The sequence below is a fragment of the Biomphalaria glabrata genome, chromosome 1 (assembly GCF_947242115.1).
Source record: "Biomphalaria glabrata chromosome 1, xgBioGlab47.1, whole genome shotgun sequence".
NCBI classification, from domain to species: Eukaryota; Metazoa; Mollusca; class Gastropoda; family Planorbidae; genus Biomphalaria; species Biomphalaria glabrata.
The window spans coordinates 63694657-63716438 of NC_074711.1; the positions used below are offsets into that span (position 1 = coordinate 63694657).

The 21782-nt window shown below is 36.9% G+C and overlaps 2 protein-coding genes across 4 annotated transcripts in view; one reads left to right on the plus strand and one right to left on the minus strand.

The window, feature by feature from the left end:
* The window catches only part of LOC106072594 (beta-1 adrenergic receptor-like), a 123171-nt gene that overhangs the window by 1382 nt on the left and 100007 nt on the right, over nt 1-21782 (plus strand). The gene's annotated exons all lie outside the window — the stretch shown is intronic.
* Nucleotides 12927-17118, minus strand: LOC129925750 (uncharacterized). The gene is made up of 3 exons (XM_056026197.1): nt 16729-17118; nt 13684-16010; nt 12927-12938 (listed from the first exon to the last, which is right to left on the minus strand). The coding sequence occupies exons 2-3, from the start codon at nt 14890-14892 to the stop codon at nt 12927-12929; spliced, it is 1221 nt and encodes a 406-aa protein (XP_055882172.1). The 5' UTR covers nt 14893-16010; nt 16729-17118.

The following is a 21782-nucleotide window of genomic DNA, read 5'->3' on the forward strand; positions in this document are numbered from 1 at the left end:
CTATTAAGATTTATTTCCTTATTGGAATTAAAGCAAACAATATGTAATATATCTAAAGGTATTTTATATTGGTTCTATAGAATTTTTAGGAGATATTTTTGTTAATCATTGTGCTGAATATTTGTAATCAGTATAAAATATATTGATCCACTGTTGTTGTTGTTGTTTTTATAGTCTTTTTAAAAATGCATTTCTAGTTTCTCTTTGTTACCAATGCTGTCATTTCATCCACAATTATTTTTTTTTTTGACTTGGTTTTGACTTCAAGCACTCAATTCATCTAATACATATGTTTATAGTCCTATATACTGTTTGTTGATATTTTTGACATGTGTTTATAATGTTCCCTCTCTCATCTTCATTCTAAAGTTTAGCGCATAGAGGAGAACAATAATAATTTAAAAAATTGAACTGTCACAACTAGGCAGAAAAAATAATGAATGGAGGGGTTAAAGGGGTTGAAAGTTTGTTGATAGGTAATAATAGGTGTAGCTTTGAGGAGAAATTTAGTCATATGTGTAAACACATAGTAAAATGCTATGTATATTGTAAATATGGGTGTTTTTTTTTTCAGTTATGTTGATTCTATTTGATGTATTTAATATGCATTAATTACATTTCTGTTTCTATATAATGTATATATATATATATATATATATATATATATATATATATATATATATATATATATATATATATATATATATATATATATATATATATATATATATATATATCATATACAAGCTTGATCAACTTATAAGGTCACATTAACTTCTTTATTTTACACTGGATTTTGAACCTTTGCCTTTCTTCTTGACTGTAACATACTTATAAGAAAACTACAACTAACTTTTTAGGATTGGCTTGTACAGCACATAAAGTAGGCTGGCTACTAGACTTCAGTATATTTATAGATAAGTCCATTACCCTGTAATTTCTAGAGTTAATTTTTTAAAGTCCTTGTCATCGTTGTATTACTGGAACTGTAGATTTCTATATTCATTGTATTATGTATCTTGACAACATTGACATATATTTGAGGTTTGTTAATATGTTTAACGCTGCAACTTAAAAAAAAAATTCTGTTTATAAACTGGTTAAAAGTTACAATAAAAACAATCAAAAATATTAATTCTAGATTCTTAAAGTATTACTATATAATAATACATTGTGGTGAAAAGACTCTGCTATAGATAATAATTTGATTCCAGGAGAAACTTATTAGAAGATCTTAATTAGCAATCTAAATATTTTGTAAACTAATTTTAGTTGGCTTTTATAAAAAAAAACAAAAGTTCAATACAAATTTCCATCCTCTCACACACATCTCATGAAAGTATGTTTTTTACTTATACTATTATTTCCTTAATTTCCTTTTTTTTTTAATTCTCTAATATAGTGGCCTTAAATTCTAATAAAAAAAAAGTATGTTTAAAAATATAATCTTATTCTATTTCAATTGGAAACTGTCAATTCATTGTAAGTGTTTTCACTTCATCTCTATTGAAAACTTTTATAAACATTTAATGATTCCTAAGTGGTATCTGTCAAGAACAAAGTTTTTTTGAAAAATACTTCCTATCAATAGCTTCAGCTTTCAAAATATTAATCTCAGATAAATGTTGAAATACACTTCAATATGTCATTCATGTGTAATTAGATTATAAAAATATTTATAAGTGAGACATTTTTTTTTTTGGGCCAGAACATTTAAATATTGTCTCATAAGCCCAACCCCCCCCCCCCCCCCCAAAAAAAAAAAACAACAACAACAACAACAAACAAACACCTTTCACATATCAATGTTATTTTATTTCCAGCAAGTGTTTGTACTTTAGATAGCAAATACACTTCACTGTGAAATATACAATAGTCCTGGCTAAGAACCACAAGTTGTTGTATATATTGTAATGTTGTAGAGGGCACACTTGTAACGTGATTCATTCCAGGAAAACTCATTAATATGTAAAGCATAATTAGTTAGTAAAGTTCAAGGTTTTATGGTACAATTTCGGTTGCTTTTAACTGAGTATGAAGAGCACAGTGTGTTATTGAGAACTTGACTAACAGCCTTAATATTTAGTTTCAAGGCGCAGTGTTTCAAATCTTATTAACTAAAGTTTTTGTCAGTCACATACTAAATATGTGTTACTCTTCTTGGGTTACTTTTTTGAGAAAAGAGTAATAATATTAAAATATAACCTTATTTACTGATCATGTTTGAGGTTTTAAGTGGCCTCTAAATGGGGAATAGCTGATACTAGTTTTGTGTGGTCTGTCTGTCCGTCTGTCCATCCATCCATCCCATTTAGAGTTCATAAACTAGAAAAGATATTGAAATTCCAACGGCTACTTTTTTCTTTTCGGAAAGCGAAAAATTTAATTTTTAAAATCAACTACCAAGTAGTTTTGTTTCTTCAGAAAAGGAAAACCATTTTTACAACTATTCACTATTAATAGTAAAAATTAAAAAAAAACACAGGAGACTATTTAGTAAGTGAGACGCTTATATACCATATTTTAAACAAATTTCTGATAACGATTTTAGATTTTTTTTGTCAAAAAAAAATATTTTATAATTGTATTACTGAATTAAGTCATTTCTGTCATGCTTACAACTACATTTACAAAATGTTTACTTTCATTTTTAAAGAGAAAAAATCTATATAGTATAGTGCATTAATGAGGAAAACAATTTAAAACAACAATTAATAAGTAGCTACCGTAAGTGTAATACACGTTAATCATATCCACTGGTAATAGAAATGTATTCGCAAATTAAATACTTGAAGAGACAATATTATTATTAATAAATCAACTCCCAAATAAACACGACCCTATATAGAGACTAAAATTTAATAAATAACATCAAAATGTTTGTTTTAAAGACGATTTCTATGAAATAAAATTTCATGGATATCGTGTGTACGTATGTTTCGATTGTAAAGAATTTACAAGCTGAATAGAACTAGTTATTCTTTCCCAAAGATATACAACTACCAAATTTCTATAAAAAAATCGCTAGTGCCTTTTTCTTTATATGTGTCCAGGTATTTCCAGCCAGGAAGTTTTTGCAGATGAATTAGAAAGCTGAATAATGGAATTGTAATGACAAAACTTTAAATATCGTAGCGTTCTTGAAACTGAAGGCCTACATCATTACATTGAAGTCTTGTAAAATGTCTTACGCTAAATGAATGTTAAAAATTTATACTCTTTTGTGCAGGGTCCCCAACAGAGGAAAACGTTGATTTAATTGTTAATTTATAATGTTGATTCATGTATTTTAACAGGTTGACATGCAAAGTTTTATTATTGTTATTAAACATTATTTTTAAAAAATACTTGGAGCTTATGTATTGATCAGATGCGAACAGTACGCGGGGCCCGGGGCGAGTGTCATATACGAACTGTTTGACTAAATGACAGACTGTATTGTAATCGTCCAGCAAGATTTCGCTTGTAAGATGTTGTCCCCAATCCTCTAATATTGATTTAATGGCCTTTAATTAATGATTTAGAAACATTTTGCATGAAAAATTAATAAACTAGATAATAATAATATCTGCTATTGCGGGTCTCCTCAGGCGCGGGGCCTGGATCGGTCGCCCCACTCGCCACCCCCTAAAGCCGCATCTGGTATTGATAATAAGGCTAGTCTTCAAGTCCCAATACTGGCAAGGAAGCATTATTCGAAGGACTGTGCAGACCCATTTGTGACCTACATAATTTCTCACTACCAACGCAGAATCGCAGATAAAACCATTTCTGCCACTTACCGATTCAGCGAGGTTTTGAACTTCGGTGTTGTTAATATATAAAGGCACTGTCTACTGTTCGACAGTTGCGCTGGGCCGGGCACGACCCCGTATGGGGAACGAAGGTATGCTAAAGGCAAGCTACTGGTGATCTTAACGGCGTAATAATGGTGCCCCCACTATAGAAACGCTTTGAAGACCAGCTCAGGTACCGCCAGAGAAAAACATACGGTTTCCGAAAAGGACAGCTGAAGAATCCTTTCGAAGGCCATGGTAAAAAGAAATACTACAGCCGAACACTGTAAAAAGAGAATTGATAGACATCTATGAAGTGTGTCGTGATGGCTAATCAAACCATCATGGGCACGTTTGAAGTCCATCCCACTATTTCTCAATCAGATGTCCTACACATCTTCAAGCAAAATGTAAACAATTCCACCACATTGTCAAGCACAATCTCACAAGGCACTAAGCAAATTATAGTTTCCCTTTCAGACCTTGCGATCAATAGAACTGATGATGTAAAGGTCATCTGTGTCTGTGGCCCAGGGTTAACGAGGTTGTCATTTGGCCAGCACAACGATCAAACGCATTTACTTTTTCCCCCAGAGGCGCCCTTAGATTAAAAATTCCAGTCCATCCAATGCACTTTGTGACTCAATTAAGTGACCCACCTTTATAAGAAAAGTGAGTTGAGAACCGTCGAATGATCAGGGTCATTTTTTTTTTTACTTCTGGTTTTAGATAAGCCTACACATAGCAAGTACACACATTAGGAGTTGATCGACTACTTCAAACATTCTCGGGTCTAGAAAGCCGTGTGTATTAATATCTGTGTTGACATAACCACTTTAAACATTTTGTGACAGACACAGCACGCACTGACAACTTCTTTTCATGTTTTTAAGATCACGTGACCTAGATACATACGAACGCCCCCCCCCCCCCCCCAAGCTCTAACGGTTACCTTACATCTCTCACTAATTTCAGAGAAAATGTTTGTTGTACTGGTCACATAGTATCCTTCCCCCCCCCCCTTTTTTTTTTCGAATCATTATATTCGTACGAGGCTTTTCATTACATATTTGTAGATCTACATGCATTTATACATACGTACATCTATACATATGCACATACATATCTATATCTATCTATCTATTTATATATATATAGGTATCTGTATGCATTATTCTGCATGTCACAAGACGCTAGCAGTGTGCTGGCGCCTGCTTCAACTGGTCGTTGTCTAGGGCGATTCTGGAGGCCCGACTGTTGACGCTGGCACGTGTAGGCTATTCATCTTTCGTGGCTTTAGCTGGTCGCTATTTAGGTGTTTGTGTATACAATTAACATATAAAACTAAACACCAGAATATAGTTAGAAACACGTAGGCGTGTATAACGTTATTAACATACAATATAGAATCTTCCAACAATGTTTACATACAGGTACATCACTAAAACTGGCCGCGACTAAACTAACATCTCTAATTGACTGTGAACGTTAGATTTCACGATAGTATTCTAGTACAATATTAGGAAAACAAGAAGCGGGACATGCGACCGTCCGCTCTACAGGACCCACGCCAACTGCCCTTTTGTCCCCAAAGTCCCCAGGTCACCCTGCCTCGTTGTAGACCAGGTCACGTGACAATAAAATAAATATTAAAAGTATAAAAAAAGTACTAATTTCCCTTCCCAATACTAAAATAAATCTAATTCAATTAATTAAAATATACTAAAAATCATAAATAGTTGTATTAGATCTAAAATAGAAATAACAGTAAAAAATAAGATTAAAAAATTCCACAATAACAAAGTCCATGATGGCGGGTAAGGGGTCAGTTGGGTCAACATTCCATAGACAGGCCTGTAGTGGACTGTTGTCGTTCTGCTACACACACAGACAAACGGGTGTGGGCGGTTTGTGACAGTGCACTTCATGAAACGACTAACAATGCTGTGTTCACTGAGTGTAGGCAATGTTTGTATTCGAAGGGAAAATAAACCTTTTTTTTTAAAGTTTGAAGAACTTTGAACTCATTGTCTTTTTCCAAATTATTTAAACCATTTCATACGATCCAACTTGATTATTTGAATGCAAACTAAAGTTCTACCTAAACAGCTCGTATACAAACATTTTAGTAAATTTATCAAATCTGTGTGTGTTTTTTTTTTATCTTTTATCTTTTTGGAAACACACAGAAACCGATATGCTTGTAACTCGAACATTGGCTCTCTTATTGTAAATAACTAGATAAGATATTTGAAACATAAAACTTGAGACATTGGCCAAACTTCAGTTATGCAATGAGACAACAGCCAGCAACATGAACATGTTGGAACAAGCCATTGGAGGATCAATCGGGTTCGAAATACGTACGTTGAAACGTAAGAATCTTTAAAGTTCTAGCAAGAATTTAACAGGAAGAAAAAACAAATAGTTCAATGTCAATAGTTACGCGCACATCACTCCTCATTACCTAAATATTTGACCGATGTACTGTCTAGTTTTTGTCACGCACTCCTCATTACCTAAATATTTGACCGATGTACTGTCTAGTTTTTGTCACGCACTCCTCATTACCTAAATATTTGACCGATGTACTGTCTAGTTTTTGTCACGCACTCCCCATTACCTAAATATTTGACCGATGTACTGTCTAGTTTTTGTCACGCACTCCTCATTACCTAAATATTTGACCGATGTACTGTCTAGTTTTTGTCACGCACTCCTCATTACCTAAATATTTGACCGATGTACTGTCTAGTTTTTGTCACGCACTCCTCATTACCTAAATATTTGACCGATGTACTGTCTAGTTTTTGTCACGCACTCCTCATTACCTAAATATTTGACCGATGTACTGTCTAGTTTTTGTCACGCACTCCCCATTACCTAAATAGTTGACCGATGTACTGTCTAGTTTTTGTCACGCACTCCTCATTACCTAAATAGTTGACCGATGTACTGTCTAGTTTTTGTCACGCACTCCCCATTACCTAAATAGTTGACCGATGTACTGTCTAGTTTTTGTCACGCACTCCCCATTACCTAAATAGTTGACCGATGTACTGTCTAGTTTTTGTCACGCACTCCCCATTACCTAAATAGTTGACCGATGTACTGTCTAGTTTTTGTCACGCACTCCCCATTACCTAAATAGTTGACCGATGTACTGTCTAGTTTTTGTCACGCACTCCCCATTACCTAAATAGTTGACCTATGTACTGTCTAGTTTTTGTCACGCACTCCCCATTACCTAAATATTTGACCTATGTACTGTCTAGTTTTTGTCACGCACTCCTCCTATGACAAAGTCCTGTGATTTTTCCAAGAAAATTTCATAAATTTAAAATCATATAATGCAGGCAGTTGTTAATAACTGATAATACAGTCTCCTATTGTTACATTATATTGCGAGGCCCTCTAATGGCCCAAAAATATGTGTATTATAAAATAATAAACACTTTTTGTTCTTAAACTTATGGTGATTTCTTTTCTTTTTTTGGGGGGGGGGGGCACAACTTTCCTGGGACCGCTAGGCCGTGGGCGGTTCCATAGACAGTATTCATAAACAGTGATATTACAAGAACAAGAAAAACATTTTAAAAAATACTTTAAAAAAGAAAGACAAAGCTTATTTAAGTGTAATTGTATCAAATTAGTTTGGATCAGTCATGTCATTATATGTATGATTAGTATAGAAATAATAAATCTGTGCGATTAGAATTATTTTTAACAGTTGTTTTTGTTAAGTTCCTCGCTTTCTCAATGCGCTATGATCCTAAAACTTGTCTGGACCAATTATGAAAGGGGGAGGGAAGAAAGGGGTATCTAGGTGAATGTTTACTTTTTTTTTTTTAATACATGAAAAAATTTCCCCAGATCCCAAGGGGACTTACTCGATTCGGCAACATCTTTCAAGTACGCTTTCTTTCCATTGTTCAAGATCTCAAACAGAATAATTAATTAACAATAATTAATTAACTAATAGGGTTTGTTGGACTAGTCCGTTTCGTTTCTTTGATTAAAAAGTATTGGGCCGGAAGTCGCTTTTTTCCCTATATATCTTTGTATTTTTCAGTTCTCTTTTTAAATTAAACTGACATTATTATTCTAAAATTTTAAGTGTACCTGATAGAGAAAAAAATTCTGCACAAAAATACCGGTAGTTGGGATATAACCCGATAGAGGCTATAAAAAGAAAAGACCTGAAACTAGCGCGTGAAACTACACATTTACAGTACTTTATTTCATGAGTATTTTACCCAAGATCTGTGTTTTTTTTAGGACTAGCTTATTTCATGTACCCTGCATTTTCCGATACACAATTTCATACACAAAATAATTGTTGAAAAAAATTGTAGTGATTTTAAACTTTAAATGATTACTTAAAAAGGTGTTACTCTAATCCATTTTGAATATTCTTTTGTTATGAATGTCACTGTTTATTTTGTGTCTGTTCTAGTTTCTTAAATTTTTCTTGAGTAAAGGGGTCGTTTTTCTCCTAATGGGTATACCTGATTTCTCCTAGCAGCCTTTGTAAAATATTGGTCCTAAATAATGCTATGTTTATAAACGAAAAATCGCATAGCTGCATTATGATGAATGTACGTGTTAGTTCAATATATTTTATATTACTAGGTGACTATAAATAACCGCATAAATAGACGTATGACGTAAGTTTATTTTTTTTTCTGTTAGATAAAGTCATATGGCAAATTTTGTTTATATCCTAATTCTAAAAAGGAATAATAATAGAATTATACAGTAAAAATAATCATTAAGTTTTTCTTTTAATAGTTTTGAAAGTCTGAGTTTGTGTTTTTGCAGATGTACACAAGCTTACACTATGAGTCAGTCCATCTCTTCTAATTGTTTAGAAATGAGTGTAAAAATGTAGGCTTCGATATTTTTAGCCCGAATTTAAGAAGTTACAAACTTCAAACAACTAATATATTGCCTCTTCCATAAAACTTTGTACTTACAAAATAAATTTATTCAATGCTCGAAATCCTGCTTGTATACTTAGGCCCTATTTAAATCGATCCGGTATCAATGTATTAAGTAGCAATAACCCCGCAAAAAAAAATTAATCGAAAGAAGATTGAGATATACATATATTTTTGTGACGGTACGCACCGGTACGGGGTACCGGCACCTTTTTTCAATGTCGGGAAAAATTATTACTTTTCTTGTAATTCAACGTTAATTGTTAATTTATTATTAGTTGAAAGTTAGGCAATCTATCACTGAGTACCGGAGCCTCTTTTTTATTTTTACAAAAAAAAAAGCACTTTATATACTTTCAGCCGACATGCCGTATTATTAAAAACACCTCTATGTGAACTTCTCAATCATTTAGAGTCTTAGACAGTCATTATTTTAGACTAGATTAGAGTCTAGACCTAGAATTAGTAGGTCTATTATTATTAAAAAAATAATAATCAGTCATTATAGACATCATTCGCAATTTTATTATTAGGTCTAGGCATTGAAAAGTAAATCTATTAATAAACTATAATAGATCTAAGTCTAAGTACTCACTTATTAAATAAGTCATTATAAGTAGAAGTATTATAATGAATATTGTATAGATCTAGATTGACTAGATTATAGATAGATCTCTAGTTTAGTAGATTAAGTATAGAGTATAGTAAACGTATTACAGTATTATTAGATATATGTCTTATGTCTATATCTAATAATTAAAAAACTTTAGTCTTTATTAATATCTAGATGTTTTTTCTAATAAAAACTGACTATAGGCATAGCATAGGCTAGACTCGGCAATCTAGTCTCAAGATAGAATCTATACTATTACTAGATCTATTCGATTTTTATATATAGATCTAGACTAGAATTAGATTATAGATCTAAATATACTAATGGAGAGATGATATGAGGTGTTAGCTAATAGCGTTGCACAAGAAACAAACCTGGGTTTTTCTAAACTCTAATACTTGGTATGTAATAGTATAACAGCACCTACCTAAATAAATCGTAACTAGCAATCAAAAACCTATATTTATTGTAGTATATATAGGTCCGTGGTTGTATTTTATATAGCCTTCGTAACTTCTTCTATAGAGAAATGACTTTTGTAATTTCTTTTACTGAAAATTGGGCTATTCGCGTCTGACACATATATAATTTTTATGTTCAGCAACAAACCCTATTGGTTAATTTATTTTTTATTGATTCTTGTGTTGTCAGGTAAAAGAAATAATTGTGCACAATTTCAGCTTAATCCGAGATTGGGTGTGGGAGAAATAACGTGTAGAAACTTTTTACCATACAGACAGACAGAGTGAGTTGATATAAGCTTTGTCAAAAATGTCGTAGATTAAACTTCACTATAACTATCCAAAATTTTGAAGGTAAAACGAGTAATGGCCCTTGCAAAGAGTTCACACATTTTCATTGCTATTGCAGAGCAATACTTTACGGTCTACATACAATATGTTAGGAACTTAATGCAAATGAGATCTACAGAGAAATCTTACAATGACTAAAAGAGAACACTTCGGTCTTTAATTGGAACACAGTGGGTTAATTAAGATCTAGGTTCACAGTCAGCAATAAGCAAACAACTCCCATTAGCGTTATGGCGGACAACAAAAAACTTTATTAACTTTAACGAGTGCACCATATCAACATCCACTTTTCTTTTAAAACAAAAACAAAAAAAAAAAACATTTCGGGGAGTATTATAAAAATAAAACAAAAACTAACATAAACAACCAAACACAACATACACACGGTAAAAACCAGATGTCTTTCAACTACCCAGTGGCGTCACTAGGTGGGTGGGGGAGGGTGCGGTCCTCACCGGGGATACCCATTTGGGGGTGACACCCAAGTGTGACAGGTGGGGAAATGTGACGTGTGTTTGGCACGTTTTATGTCTAGGGGATGATTATTTTTGAAAGCAATCACACCCCCACTTATCAGCATATGAATCGGGAGCAGACACGCAACGAGACAAGGCAATGAAAGATAGATACAAAAGTTAAAATAAAGGATATTTATTTACATAAATATACATATAATAATAAAAAGGGGGAGGGTTTGCATCTATCTCTAGTATATTCTATGTTTAATCATCACTCTTGCACATAATAAGAGAGTATGTCACTTTGTCCTCTGACTTAGCTGGTTGTCCTGTTGATGTCGCAGCTGGCTGGGTCCTGGCTTGAGGTTCTGCAGCTGGAGGTGGCGCTCTAGCGGATAGAGGGACGCCGGCGATATAGTTCTTGTGGAGTCTCAGTCCCAAGTTCTAGTATCTGTAGTGGGCACAGTATGGCGGGTGGCCGGATACCGTGGGCACAAGGTTACTGCGGGCAGAGCTGATCTGCCGTGGGCAGTGTAAGTAACAGGATATGTCCAGTGAGTTGCAGAGGGTTGGCGTAGCTATGACGTCTCGCACAGATCTGACTCTATAGGGACGTCGCGCCTAATAGCTTGACAGGTGGGCTGTCGAATAGGCGGGCAATGCCGATAGCGCCAAGTGGTAGAGTTGAGTAGATCTCAGTAGGCAAGTGCAGCGCTGAATAGCACTAAGCACAACTGCAGGTAAATAGATCGTTGATCCAATAACTAGGCAATAGGCGATTCTTGATAGCAACTAGGCAAGTGCAGCGCTGATTAGCACTAAGCACATAGATAGGCCAGTAGGCAAATAGGCAGGTAAGTAATCCGATAAATAGGCAGACACCTGAGGGAGGCTGCGGATAAATAAAGACAAGTTAGGACATGTCTCTCATACATCTTATCGATGCCCTCGACTGAGGTGCATTCGTCAGATTGGTAAAATTGCTTTAGAGCATAATTGGGAGAAGATGACAAATGGGGTTTGGAATAATAGATGGCTGATAGTAGCAATATAAAAATGTACATAAAAGGGGAAATAATAATATAAAATGTACATAGAAGGGGAAATAATAATCTCCAATAAACAACACAGGTGGATAGAGAAAGAAGGGGGGGGGGGAAGTGAAATGGGCGGTGGTAAGTGACCCAGATGGTTTGTTTACATATGACCGTGGGTCGAGAACAATGGAGCGTGCTTGAATGTCCCTTCAAGCGGCGCAACTCTCCTTAGAGTAAAATGAGTAAAGGGGGGATAATCCATATCTCTTTTCTAGACGCAGTATCAGTGCGCTAGTAAGATTATCAAGGCTGTCAACCGAGATAAAAGAAATAAAATAAGACGTACAAATATATACATGGTTGCATCAACGATCAATTGAGCAACGTAGCATTAATAGATTAATGCAATACACAAATAAATACATAGCACAAGTTTATGTTTTCTACTTACGCCAGTGAGAAATACACAATGCACTAATTAAATATAAATGAACTAAGCAAAATACACATGATAAAATCCAATGGAAATATACACAGAGTAAATAAGATGGAACTTGTGATTAAGTTCGGCTTACCACCAGGTATTCCTCTAGGAGAAAGAATAAGTGATATAGTCCAGACTCGATAGCTCAGCTCGAATGAGAAAGAGAGGGTGATTTGAGTTGGTTTACTATATATATATGCCTGGAAAGTGTGGGCGGACACCGGAAAGGTCCTAGGCTTAGCATTATCTTACACGTGGGTGAAGTAGACTTGAGCCGCACCTTGGAGTATCACGCGGTGTGTTGACCTTTGTAATCTCTTAGATCAAAGAGAGACGTGAGAGAAGGGGGGGGGGGTTAATCGCGGCGGACATCCGCGGATAAGACTAAAGAGATTGTGTGTTTACCTTTCCCCGATCAAGGGCAGATAAATGAAAGGACGCGCCTTAGCTATCTCCAATGTGGTAGACTAAGTCTAGCCTGGAGCGGAAAAGGTGTGGCGGGGGAATGATTTAGGGGTAGGATGGACAAATAATTAAAATAAAATAAATAAATAAGGAAAAATAATAATTAATGCTGTGATAATTTAGAGCGACTCTGACAGCGAGTTTTTGACTTGTCACATACGCCGCCGCCAAGATGGATCTATCGCAGAAAGATCCATAAAGTGCGAGCAGACTGATGTCACTCTAACTTTAAGATCAGTTGTTATCACAGCATTAGAAAAAAAAATTGGAAAAATAAAGGGGTGGCCATGCCAGGAGGAGAGTCTGTCCAAGTCTGTCCGTGGTCTACTTTCCGTCCCTGATTATGTAGTCACCTGGGTGAAACATGTGGGGCTGCTTGGGAGAGTAGATTGGGCGATTGGATGAGTTATATTTCCTTCCTGGGGCGGATTGGGGAGGGTGATTGGGGCTTAGGCGGGGTGCCCAAGGCACGTGTGCCCGTTGGGGCTTACCTCCGAAGCCGCTGTGAGGCGCTTCTTCACGAGAGTAAGTAGTCAGCTTACCTCGGTATCGTCTGACACGATCAATGTCAGGGAACAGTGGCCTGATAAAGAATGTGGAGTTCTGCCGGAGAACGTCCCCACGAGTGCGATAATCTGGCTTACATCGTGGCTTCCTGACACGGTCAATGCCAGGGGAGGGTTGATTATGATCGGTGGCTGAGGAGCCAGGGTGAGAAGAGTCTTCACGAGCGCGAGGGTTCGGCTTACCTCGTGACTTCCCGACACTATCAATGCCAGGGGGAGGTTGATTCGGAGTAGTGGCTGATGAGCCATGGAGAGGAGTGAGTCCACGAGAGCAAGGGTTAATCTTACCTCGGGGCATTCTGATACTGTCAATGTCAGAGGAATGTTGCTTAATTTTGGCTGAGTAGCCTGGGTCAAGTAGACCCTCACGAGTGCGCGGGCACACTTTAACTCGTGACTTTCTATCAGTGTCAATGCCAGGGCGGAGTGGTTTGAGCTTCGCTGATGAGTCGGGACTAGGCGTATCAGTGTGGCGACCAGGGCTTCCAACCTGCTGGTTGCTGCCACGTTTCTGCTTCGTCGATCCACCAACGGGCAGAGAAAAGTAAGGTTTGTTGACTACTCCAAGAGGGACATATTTGGAGCCCAGAATGAAGTCGTACACTGGCGTGTCCATGACGGCGGCGTCAATGGTGCCATGTACGTACTTGCATTCTACGTGGACCCTAGCAATAGGAAGAACCTTTGGAGGAATCTCACGATCAAGGGACTGAATCGTCACAATTCTATCTGTGAGATCAGCCGGATCAACCAGTGCTTTGCAGATAACTGAGCTTACCGCACAGCCTGTGTCAAATAGGGACCGGACGTACCGCCCGTTAACCAGAATGGTCTCTATCCCGGGGGAAGATGAGACAGGGTGAGGAAGTGCCGGTAGGACTTCCGTTTTCGTAGAGCCAAGGGCAGTGTGTTCAGGGGCCACAGTCAGTGTTGATATGACGTATGGGTCGCCCGCTGTTCTATCAGTACGTGTTTGCTGATTAGACACAGAGGGTTTGGGGACCGCGGTCATTACTGAAATGTGCTGTGAGGCCTGCTGCTTTTGGCGGTTGGGTTTGTGGCTACGCATGCTGTCGTTGCAGTCACGGTAGGCACGGTCAGTTTTGTGGCCACGCGTGCTGTTGTTGCAGTCACGGTGGGCTTGGTTGTTCTGGTTATGACGAGGCTTACGCGCTGGGTAGTTGCAGTTTTTGTGCAAGGCTGGTTGTTGGGTTGGTGCCTTTCTAGGATGGGGTTTGCTTGAGGGCATGGGCTGGATGGGGGCATCGCGGTTTGCAGGACTATTGGACTGAGCAGGAGGGTTTGGCTGGGTAGACAATGTGGAATCGTCGAGGGGAGGGATATCAGGTATGAAAGTTTCATCCTTAGCAGCAACTTCTGAGTCCGTTTGGGCAGTGTACTCAATTTGGACATGAGTTGTGGTTTCGCTCTTTTCTGTTTCCTCGTCTAGTCTTGCCGGTGTGGTGTTCAGCTCCAAACTCTGCGGGCTATAGCTCTGTCTGATTTCTGGTGTTTCCTGTTCATGGGCTTTGTCCAATTCTTCCAATTCTTGCTCGGATTTTCTTTCCTTGTCAATCCACCAGCGTACGAGGTCTTCCACCTCGGGGTCTTTAAATCCAAGGAGTATCATAATCTCCTCAACTTCAGAATCTAATTCTTTTGAGTCCATGATAATAGAGGACGGATTAGAAAAAGTATGAAATGGAATAGAGGAAAGAGCCACTGGAGAGCAATTGCTCATGAGTTACAGGAAAAAGTGCAGAAGGAATGCGGTGTCTGCCTAAGTTAATCACAAAGTTCCTGCAAGGAAATGTTACACATGAAATGCAATAATAATAATAAATAAAATATGACAAAAGTGACACTCTTGATAATGCGAAGTGATGATACTTATAAATATTTTTAGAAAAAAAATATTGATATGGAATTTAGTTATTGCTGCCTGTTCGTGCCTGCTGTACTAATGGGTTAAATCCACGGACGGGCTCGCCAAAATGTGACAGGTGGGGAAATGTGACGTGTGTTTGGCACGTTTTATGTCTAGGGGATGATTATTTTTGAAAGCAATCACACCCCCACTTATCAGCATATGAATCGGGAGCAGACACGCAACGAGACAAGGCAATGAAAGATAGATACAAAAGTTAAAATAAAGGATATTTATTTACATAAATATACATATAATAATAAAAAGGGGGAGGGTTTGCATCTATCTCTAGTATATTCTATGTTTAATCATCACTCTTGCACATAATAAGAGAGTATGTCACTTTGTCCTCTGACTTAGCTGGTTGTCCTGTTGATGTCGCAGCTGGCTGGGTCCTGGCTTGAGGTTCTGCAGCTGGAGGTGGCGCTCTAGCGGATAGAGGGACGCCGGCGATATAGTTCTTGTGGAGTCTCAGTCCCAAGTTCTAGTATCTGTAGTGGGCACAGTATGGCGGGTGGCCGGATACCGTGGGCACAAGGTTACTGCGGGCAGAGCTGATCTGCCGTGGGCAGTGTAAGTAACAGGATATGTCCAGTGAGTTGCAGAGGGTTGGCGTAGCTATGACGTCTCGCACAGATCTGACTCTATAGGGACGTCGCGCCTAATAGCTTGACAGGTGGGCTGTCGAATAGGCGGGCAATGCCGATAGCGCCAAGTGGTAGAGTTGAGTAGATCTCAGTAGGCAAGTGCAGCGCTGAATAGCACTAAGCACAACTGCAGGTAAATAGATCGTTGATCCAATAACTAGGCAATAGGCGATTCTTGATAGCAACTAGGCAAGTGCAGCGCTGATTAGCACTAAGCACATAGATAGGCCAGTAGGCAAATAGGCAGGTAAGTAATCCGATAAATAGGCAGACACCTGAGGGAGGCTGCGGATAAATAAAGACAAGTTAGGACATGTCTCTCATACATCTTATCGATGCCCTCGACTGAGGTGCATTCGTCAGATTGGTAAAATTGCTTTAGAGCATAATTGGGAGAAGATGACAAATGGGGTTTGGAATAATAGATGGCTGATAGTAGCAATATAAAAATGTACATAAAAGGGGAAATAATAATATAAAATGTACATAGAAGGGGAAATAATAATCTCCAATAAACAACACAGGTGGATAGAGAAAGAAGGGGGGGGGAAGTGAAATGGGCGGTGGTAAGTGACCCAGATGGTTTGTTTACATATGACCGTGGGTCGAGAACAATGGAGCGTGCTTGAATGTCCCTTCAAGCGGCGCAACTCTCCTTAGAGTAAAATGAGTAAAGGGGGGATAATCCATATCTCTTTTCTAGACGCAGTATCAGTGCGCTAGTAAGATTATCAAGGCTGTCAACCGAGATAAAAGAAATAAAATAAGACGTACAAATATATACATGGTTGCATCAACGATCAATTGAGCAACGTAGCATTAATAGATTAATGCAATACACAAATAAATACATAGCACAAGTTTATGTTTTCTACTTACGCCAGTGAGAAATACACAATGCACTAATTAAATATAAATGAACTAAGCAAAATACACATGATAAAATCCAATGGAAATATACACAGAGTAAATAAGATGGAACTTGTGATTAAGTTCGGCTTACCACCAGGTATTCCTCTAGGAGAAAGAATAAGTGATATAGTCCAGACTCGATAGCTCAGCTCGAATGAGAAAGAGAGGGTGATTTGAGTTGGTTTACTATATATATATGCCTGGAAAGTGTGGGCGGACACCGGAAAGGTCCTAGGCTTAGCATTATCTTACACGTGGGTGAAGTAGACTTGAGCCGCACCTTGGAGTATCACGCGGTGTGTTGACCTTTGTAATCTCTTAGATCAAAGAGAGACGTGAGAGAAGGGGGGGGGGTTAATCGCGGCGGACATCCGCGGATAAGACTAAAGAGATTGTGTGTTTACCTTTCCCCGATCAAGGGCAGATAAATGAAAGGACGCGCCTTAGCTATCTCCAATGTGGTAGACTAAGTCTAGCCTGGAGCGGAAAAGGTGTGGCGGGGGAATGATTTAGGGGTAGGATGGACAAATAATTAAAATAAAATAAATAAATAAGGAAAAATAATAATTAATGCTGTGATAATTTAGAGCGACTCTGACAGCGAGTTTTTGACTTGTCACACCAAGTTGGAAAAATAGTAGAGGCAGCTAAATAGAAAAGTATCTCTAGATATATACACAAACATGCCTAGACACATCTAGATGGTAGTTTAACTCCAAATGACATCGCATAATGTTATACGGTATAATACCGTTTCCGTCTATAAGGAAACATGTTCAGGTAATGCTAAGTCTGTTTCTAATTTTACTAAGCTCTCATTGCAAAATGTGCAAAAACTATTCAATAAATGCCATAAACAATGGAATTTTATAATAGAATTGACACTCCTTTTACATTTGTGTAACAATTAATGAAAAAAGTTCATCAGCTCACTGTATTAGTGTATTGGTTCCACAAAAAGAGCTTACTAGCAATAGTGTTTATTGGAACCTATTTGGAGAAAGTTGACAGGGGGGGGGACACCCTGAGCTAACCGCACCAGGTGACACCGACCCTAGTGGCGCCACTGCAACTACCATTGGTTATTAAATTATAGTACAATATACTTTGGTTTAAGTGACACAATAAATAATACGCAATAAGAATTTAAACCAAAAAAAAAATGGTGGTCTAGTTGGCTGTGAGCTTGTTGCTTCCATTGAAGCTACTCCTGACCTAAACCAGGAAATAACCTCCTACGAGATGTCAACTTTCGGGTTACAGGTCGTGACATAGGCTACTCGACACGAGCAGACTTGAAAATTATCCACATCTACTTAACACATAAAGAACACGTCTTTGTTAACCTCAGTCCAACGTTGTAAATGAAAGTGCGACTGTTGATGTGTGTTGGCGTCAGTCAAAACATAGTCGGATGTTCACTTTTTATTAGTGTAGTACTTTACGCAGGTCTAACGCATAAAATATTGATAACTGAGATAATGGCTTTTGTTTCCATGTCATGGTCGCGAAGTAATTTTATATTGACTTGTCACTTTAATATCATTAAAACATGTTTAAGAACCTAGTTAACAATGACTTAAGGACTTGTTTTCAAAGAGGTATATTGAACATTTGAAAGTAAAGTAAAATTCCCCTTTCAGGCCTTGCGCTGAAGAGGTCCACTCAGGAAGGTAAAAAGGCAGCTTTCAATATTTTCAGCAAGAATATCAGAATCTATGAACTACAAACTATCAACAACCCCAAACCCTTTCTCCGACAATACAAAAAGAAGACACGTGTGCGTATCGAAAGTTTGGCCAATAGTATTCTATTGTTAGGACAACTGACCACATACCACATAATACGGAGATACGAGAGTATTTTAATGTTATTATTATTCACACTGTGAATATTCATATGTATTTAATGAACTGATGACCTAGAAGATAGGGTTCAAGGTGAACTTGGCTCGCCAGACGTTATTGAATGATTACATAATTGATCGCTTTCTAAAGGGCGTTAATGATGGCCTCAAGGAAGAAACTTTTCCTTTGGCCCAATCGGTAAATTGATATGACCTGTGGAACTTTCTGCAACTGCTTATTAAATATGGTTTAAATTCGACGTATATACATACTAAATTTCTTTTTTTTTTTTAATTTTAAAACAAAAGAAAACATTTTATTTAAAATATAAGTAGCTTATATAACAGTACGCATTTTATTTAGTAACAGGAAAATTTTTAAAAACATTTTTTGAGAGCATAACAAAATTTATACATACATATTTTATAAATCTACAGGAGAATTGGTTCTTTCGTTATTATATCGGAAGTGTTATTTACTATTAACAGTGAATAGTTGTGAAAATAGTGTATTTTTAAAACAAAATTGATTGCATATTTACTTTTAAATATTAAATAATCCCCTTTCAGTAAAGAAAAAAAGTAGTCGTTGCATCAGAACTTTGAAAGATCTAACTATGATGATGTCGAATTTCAATATCTTTTCTAGCTTCTGTGAGCTACTAACAAAATAATCTGATACGTAATGTATCTCTTTTCCGACGTAGTAAACGTACCTAGCTCAAGTTCACCTAAATAAGAACTAACCGTATGCAAGTAGGCCATTGTAAGGCTATATATTCTGGATCTAAAATTAGTCGTCTACCGCTGTCTCCCATGCACTCTAGATCTAGATTGTACACTAGAGACACAATGGAAATAAAAAAAAGTTTTTTTTTTTTGTTCAAATGGTGTCCGTGTGATATGTAGGTCAACTTTGACATCAAGGTGCAGCACGGTGACAATGTCTCGTACGTCACAGGATGACTGGGAAGTGACTTGTGTTCGAGACGCATGGCTTATTTTGACAGCATCGACGTAATTATTTGTGTTGCTAAATTATGCTTTTTTTTTACAAAGCTTATATTATCTCAATCTTGTCTGTCTGGTAAAAAGTTTGTACACGTTATTTCTCCCACACCCATTCTCGGATTGAGCTGAAAGTTTGCACAATTATTCCTTGGCATTGACAAAACATGAAATCATTTTAAAAAATGTTAACCAATTAGTCAATTAATTACTGTCAATTAATAATTTGTTTAATACCAACAAGGGAAATTAATCCTTCAGGTATTCACAAATATGGCTAAATATGTAGGGTTTGGTCGCCCTAGATCATTGACCACTTTATTTCTCCCACACCTATTCTCGGATCAAGTTGAAATTTCAAACAAGTATTTATTGTACCTAACAAAACACGAATAAATAAAAAATTTCGCTTTTAGTAAATTAATTAGTGGTAACTAATTATTTTGTTTGATATCGATTAAAGGAAATAATTTCTACATGAGTGAAATAGTTGTAAGTGCTGAGTTCTTTCCCTTAGATAAGCTTGTGTTTTTTTTAAAGGGATTTTTATATTTCAGTTCGCACATGCCGTGGCTGTTACTGTTTCTATTGTCTTCTCAGAAGTGCATTGCTTGTAGTTTAGACAAGGACTTTGGGTGAAAGTTTGGGTTAGTTTGGAGTAAGAGTCAAGTTGAATTCAATCACATGCTGAACATTTCATATTCTTCATAAAAAAAAAACAAAAAAACTTTCCTTTTAGATAAGTTTAACATCAAAACTCTGTTGTTGTTTTTTTTAAATGTCATATTTACCTGTCACAGGTTCTAAACAAATCCACCGTGACGCTAGGACTTATTAATCTATTGTTTATATTATTACATTTAAGTCGGGTTGCATATTATATTTTACTTTTTATTTACTTATTTTTACTTAGCTTACTTATTAATTGAGGCTTTTTTTTTCTTGCTAATTTTGAAGAAAATTTTTTTGCTAAAATAGATGTGTCGCTTAGGTCACTTTTGGTATTTATACAGGTAACCCATCTATTTTTTTTAACATGAAATTGCAGAATGTTGTTTTTTGAAACCTATACACCAGTTTCTATTGGATAAGCTAATCAAAGGTATTTCGTTCTTAAGACCTTCTTCATATTAGATCTAAACATCAGGGGTAAAAAAACAATAGAGGAAGATGTGTGGGTCATTCCTTTAAAGTATGGTCCCATTTCCAAGCATCGTGAAAACTTTAGCGCCACAAGAATAGTTTGACTCGCATGCCATAAAATCGCAATACATTTTTATTTCAGCTAGTTCAGGAATTAATATAAACTAGCACTACCAAGTTGTTTTTAAAGTCCTACAGGTATCACCTTAAGGTGTAGCTGGTATGTTTCTGTAGTCATATCATAAAATGAAGAGATCAAATCCATTGTACCAAGTCTGCTGGCTATTATAATGCTTATGCGACTGAATAGTTTGTTCCAGACTCAAACTGCTTTATATATTATCTCTTTGTTACCCGTCCTTTCTGTGCTCCTAGTCAGTCAATGGACAGGAGGGAGTTTCAAATAATGTTCCTTATCTTTCCTGTCTCCATCTCTCTTTCTCTCTATATATATTTCTCTCTAATTGTCTCTCTCCTCCTTTCTCTCTCTCATTCTTTCTTCCTTTTTCTCTTTTTCCCTCTTTCTTTGTCTCTTTTTTTCCCTTTTCTATTTCTCTCTTTCTCATTCTCAATTTTTCTCTTTCTTTTTTTTCTCTCCTTTTCCCTCTTTTTCTCTCTCTATCTCTCTCTCTGTTTCTCTCGTTTCTATCTTTCTCTCTCTCTATTTCTCTCTTTTTCTCTGTCTCTTTCTGGTCATCACTCACTGGACACTAAAGTAATCAGCTCCTCTACATAGTACCAGGAGCAGTAAAGCGTTACATCCGGACACTAATAGCTACTGTTTATGACACAAGCCTGTTAACCTTGCTCCAGATGATATCACATAGAACGCCAACCTCTCCCCCCCCCCCCCAGATCTAACTCAAAACGTTCCACTCACACAGCCGACCACGTTGTAGATCTCAATCTAATCCCAAATCTTGATCTTTGTGGCTTCTAGACATGCGCCTAGCTGTTCTACAGCGGACCACGTTGTAGATCTCAATCTAATCGCAAATCTTGATATTTGTGGCTTCTAGACAAGCGCCTAGCTGTTCTGTTTCTTGACTAGCTTTGTTTTAGCTAACTTATTGTCCTATTTATTTCTGTATTCTGACCCTGTGTCAAGGTCACTCTGTCAGGAACACGTTAGTTATTGTTCATAACAA

Bases quoted from the DNA above. Each gene is read 5' to 3' on its own strand.
- LOC129925750 (XM_056026197.1), bottom strand. From the start codon at position 14,892: ATGAGCAATTGCTCTCCAGTGGCTCTTTCCTCTATTCCATTTCATACT.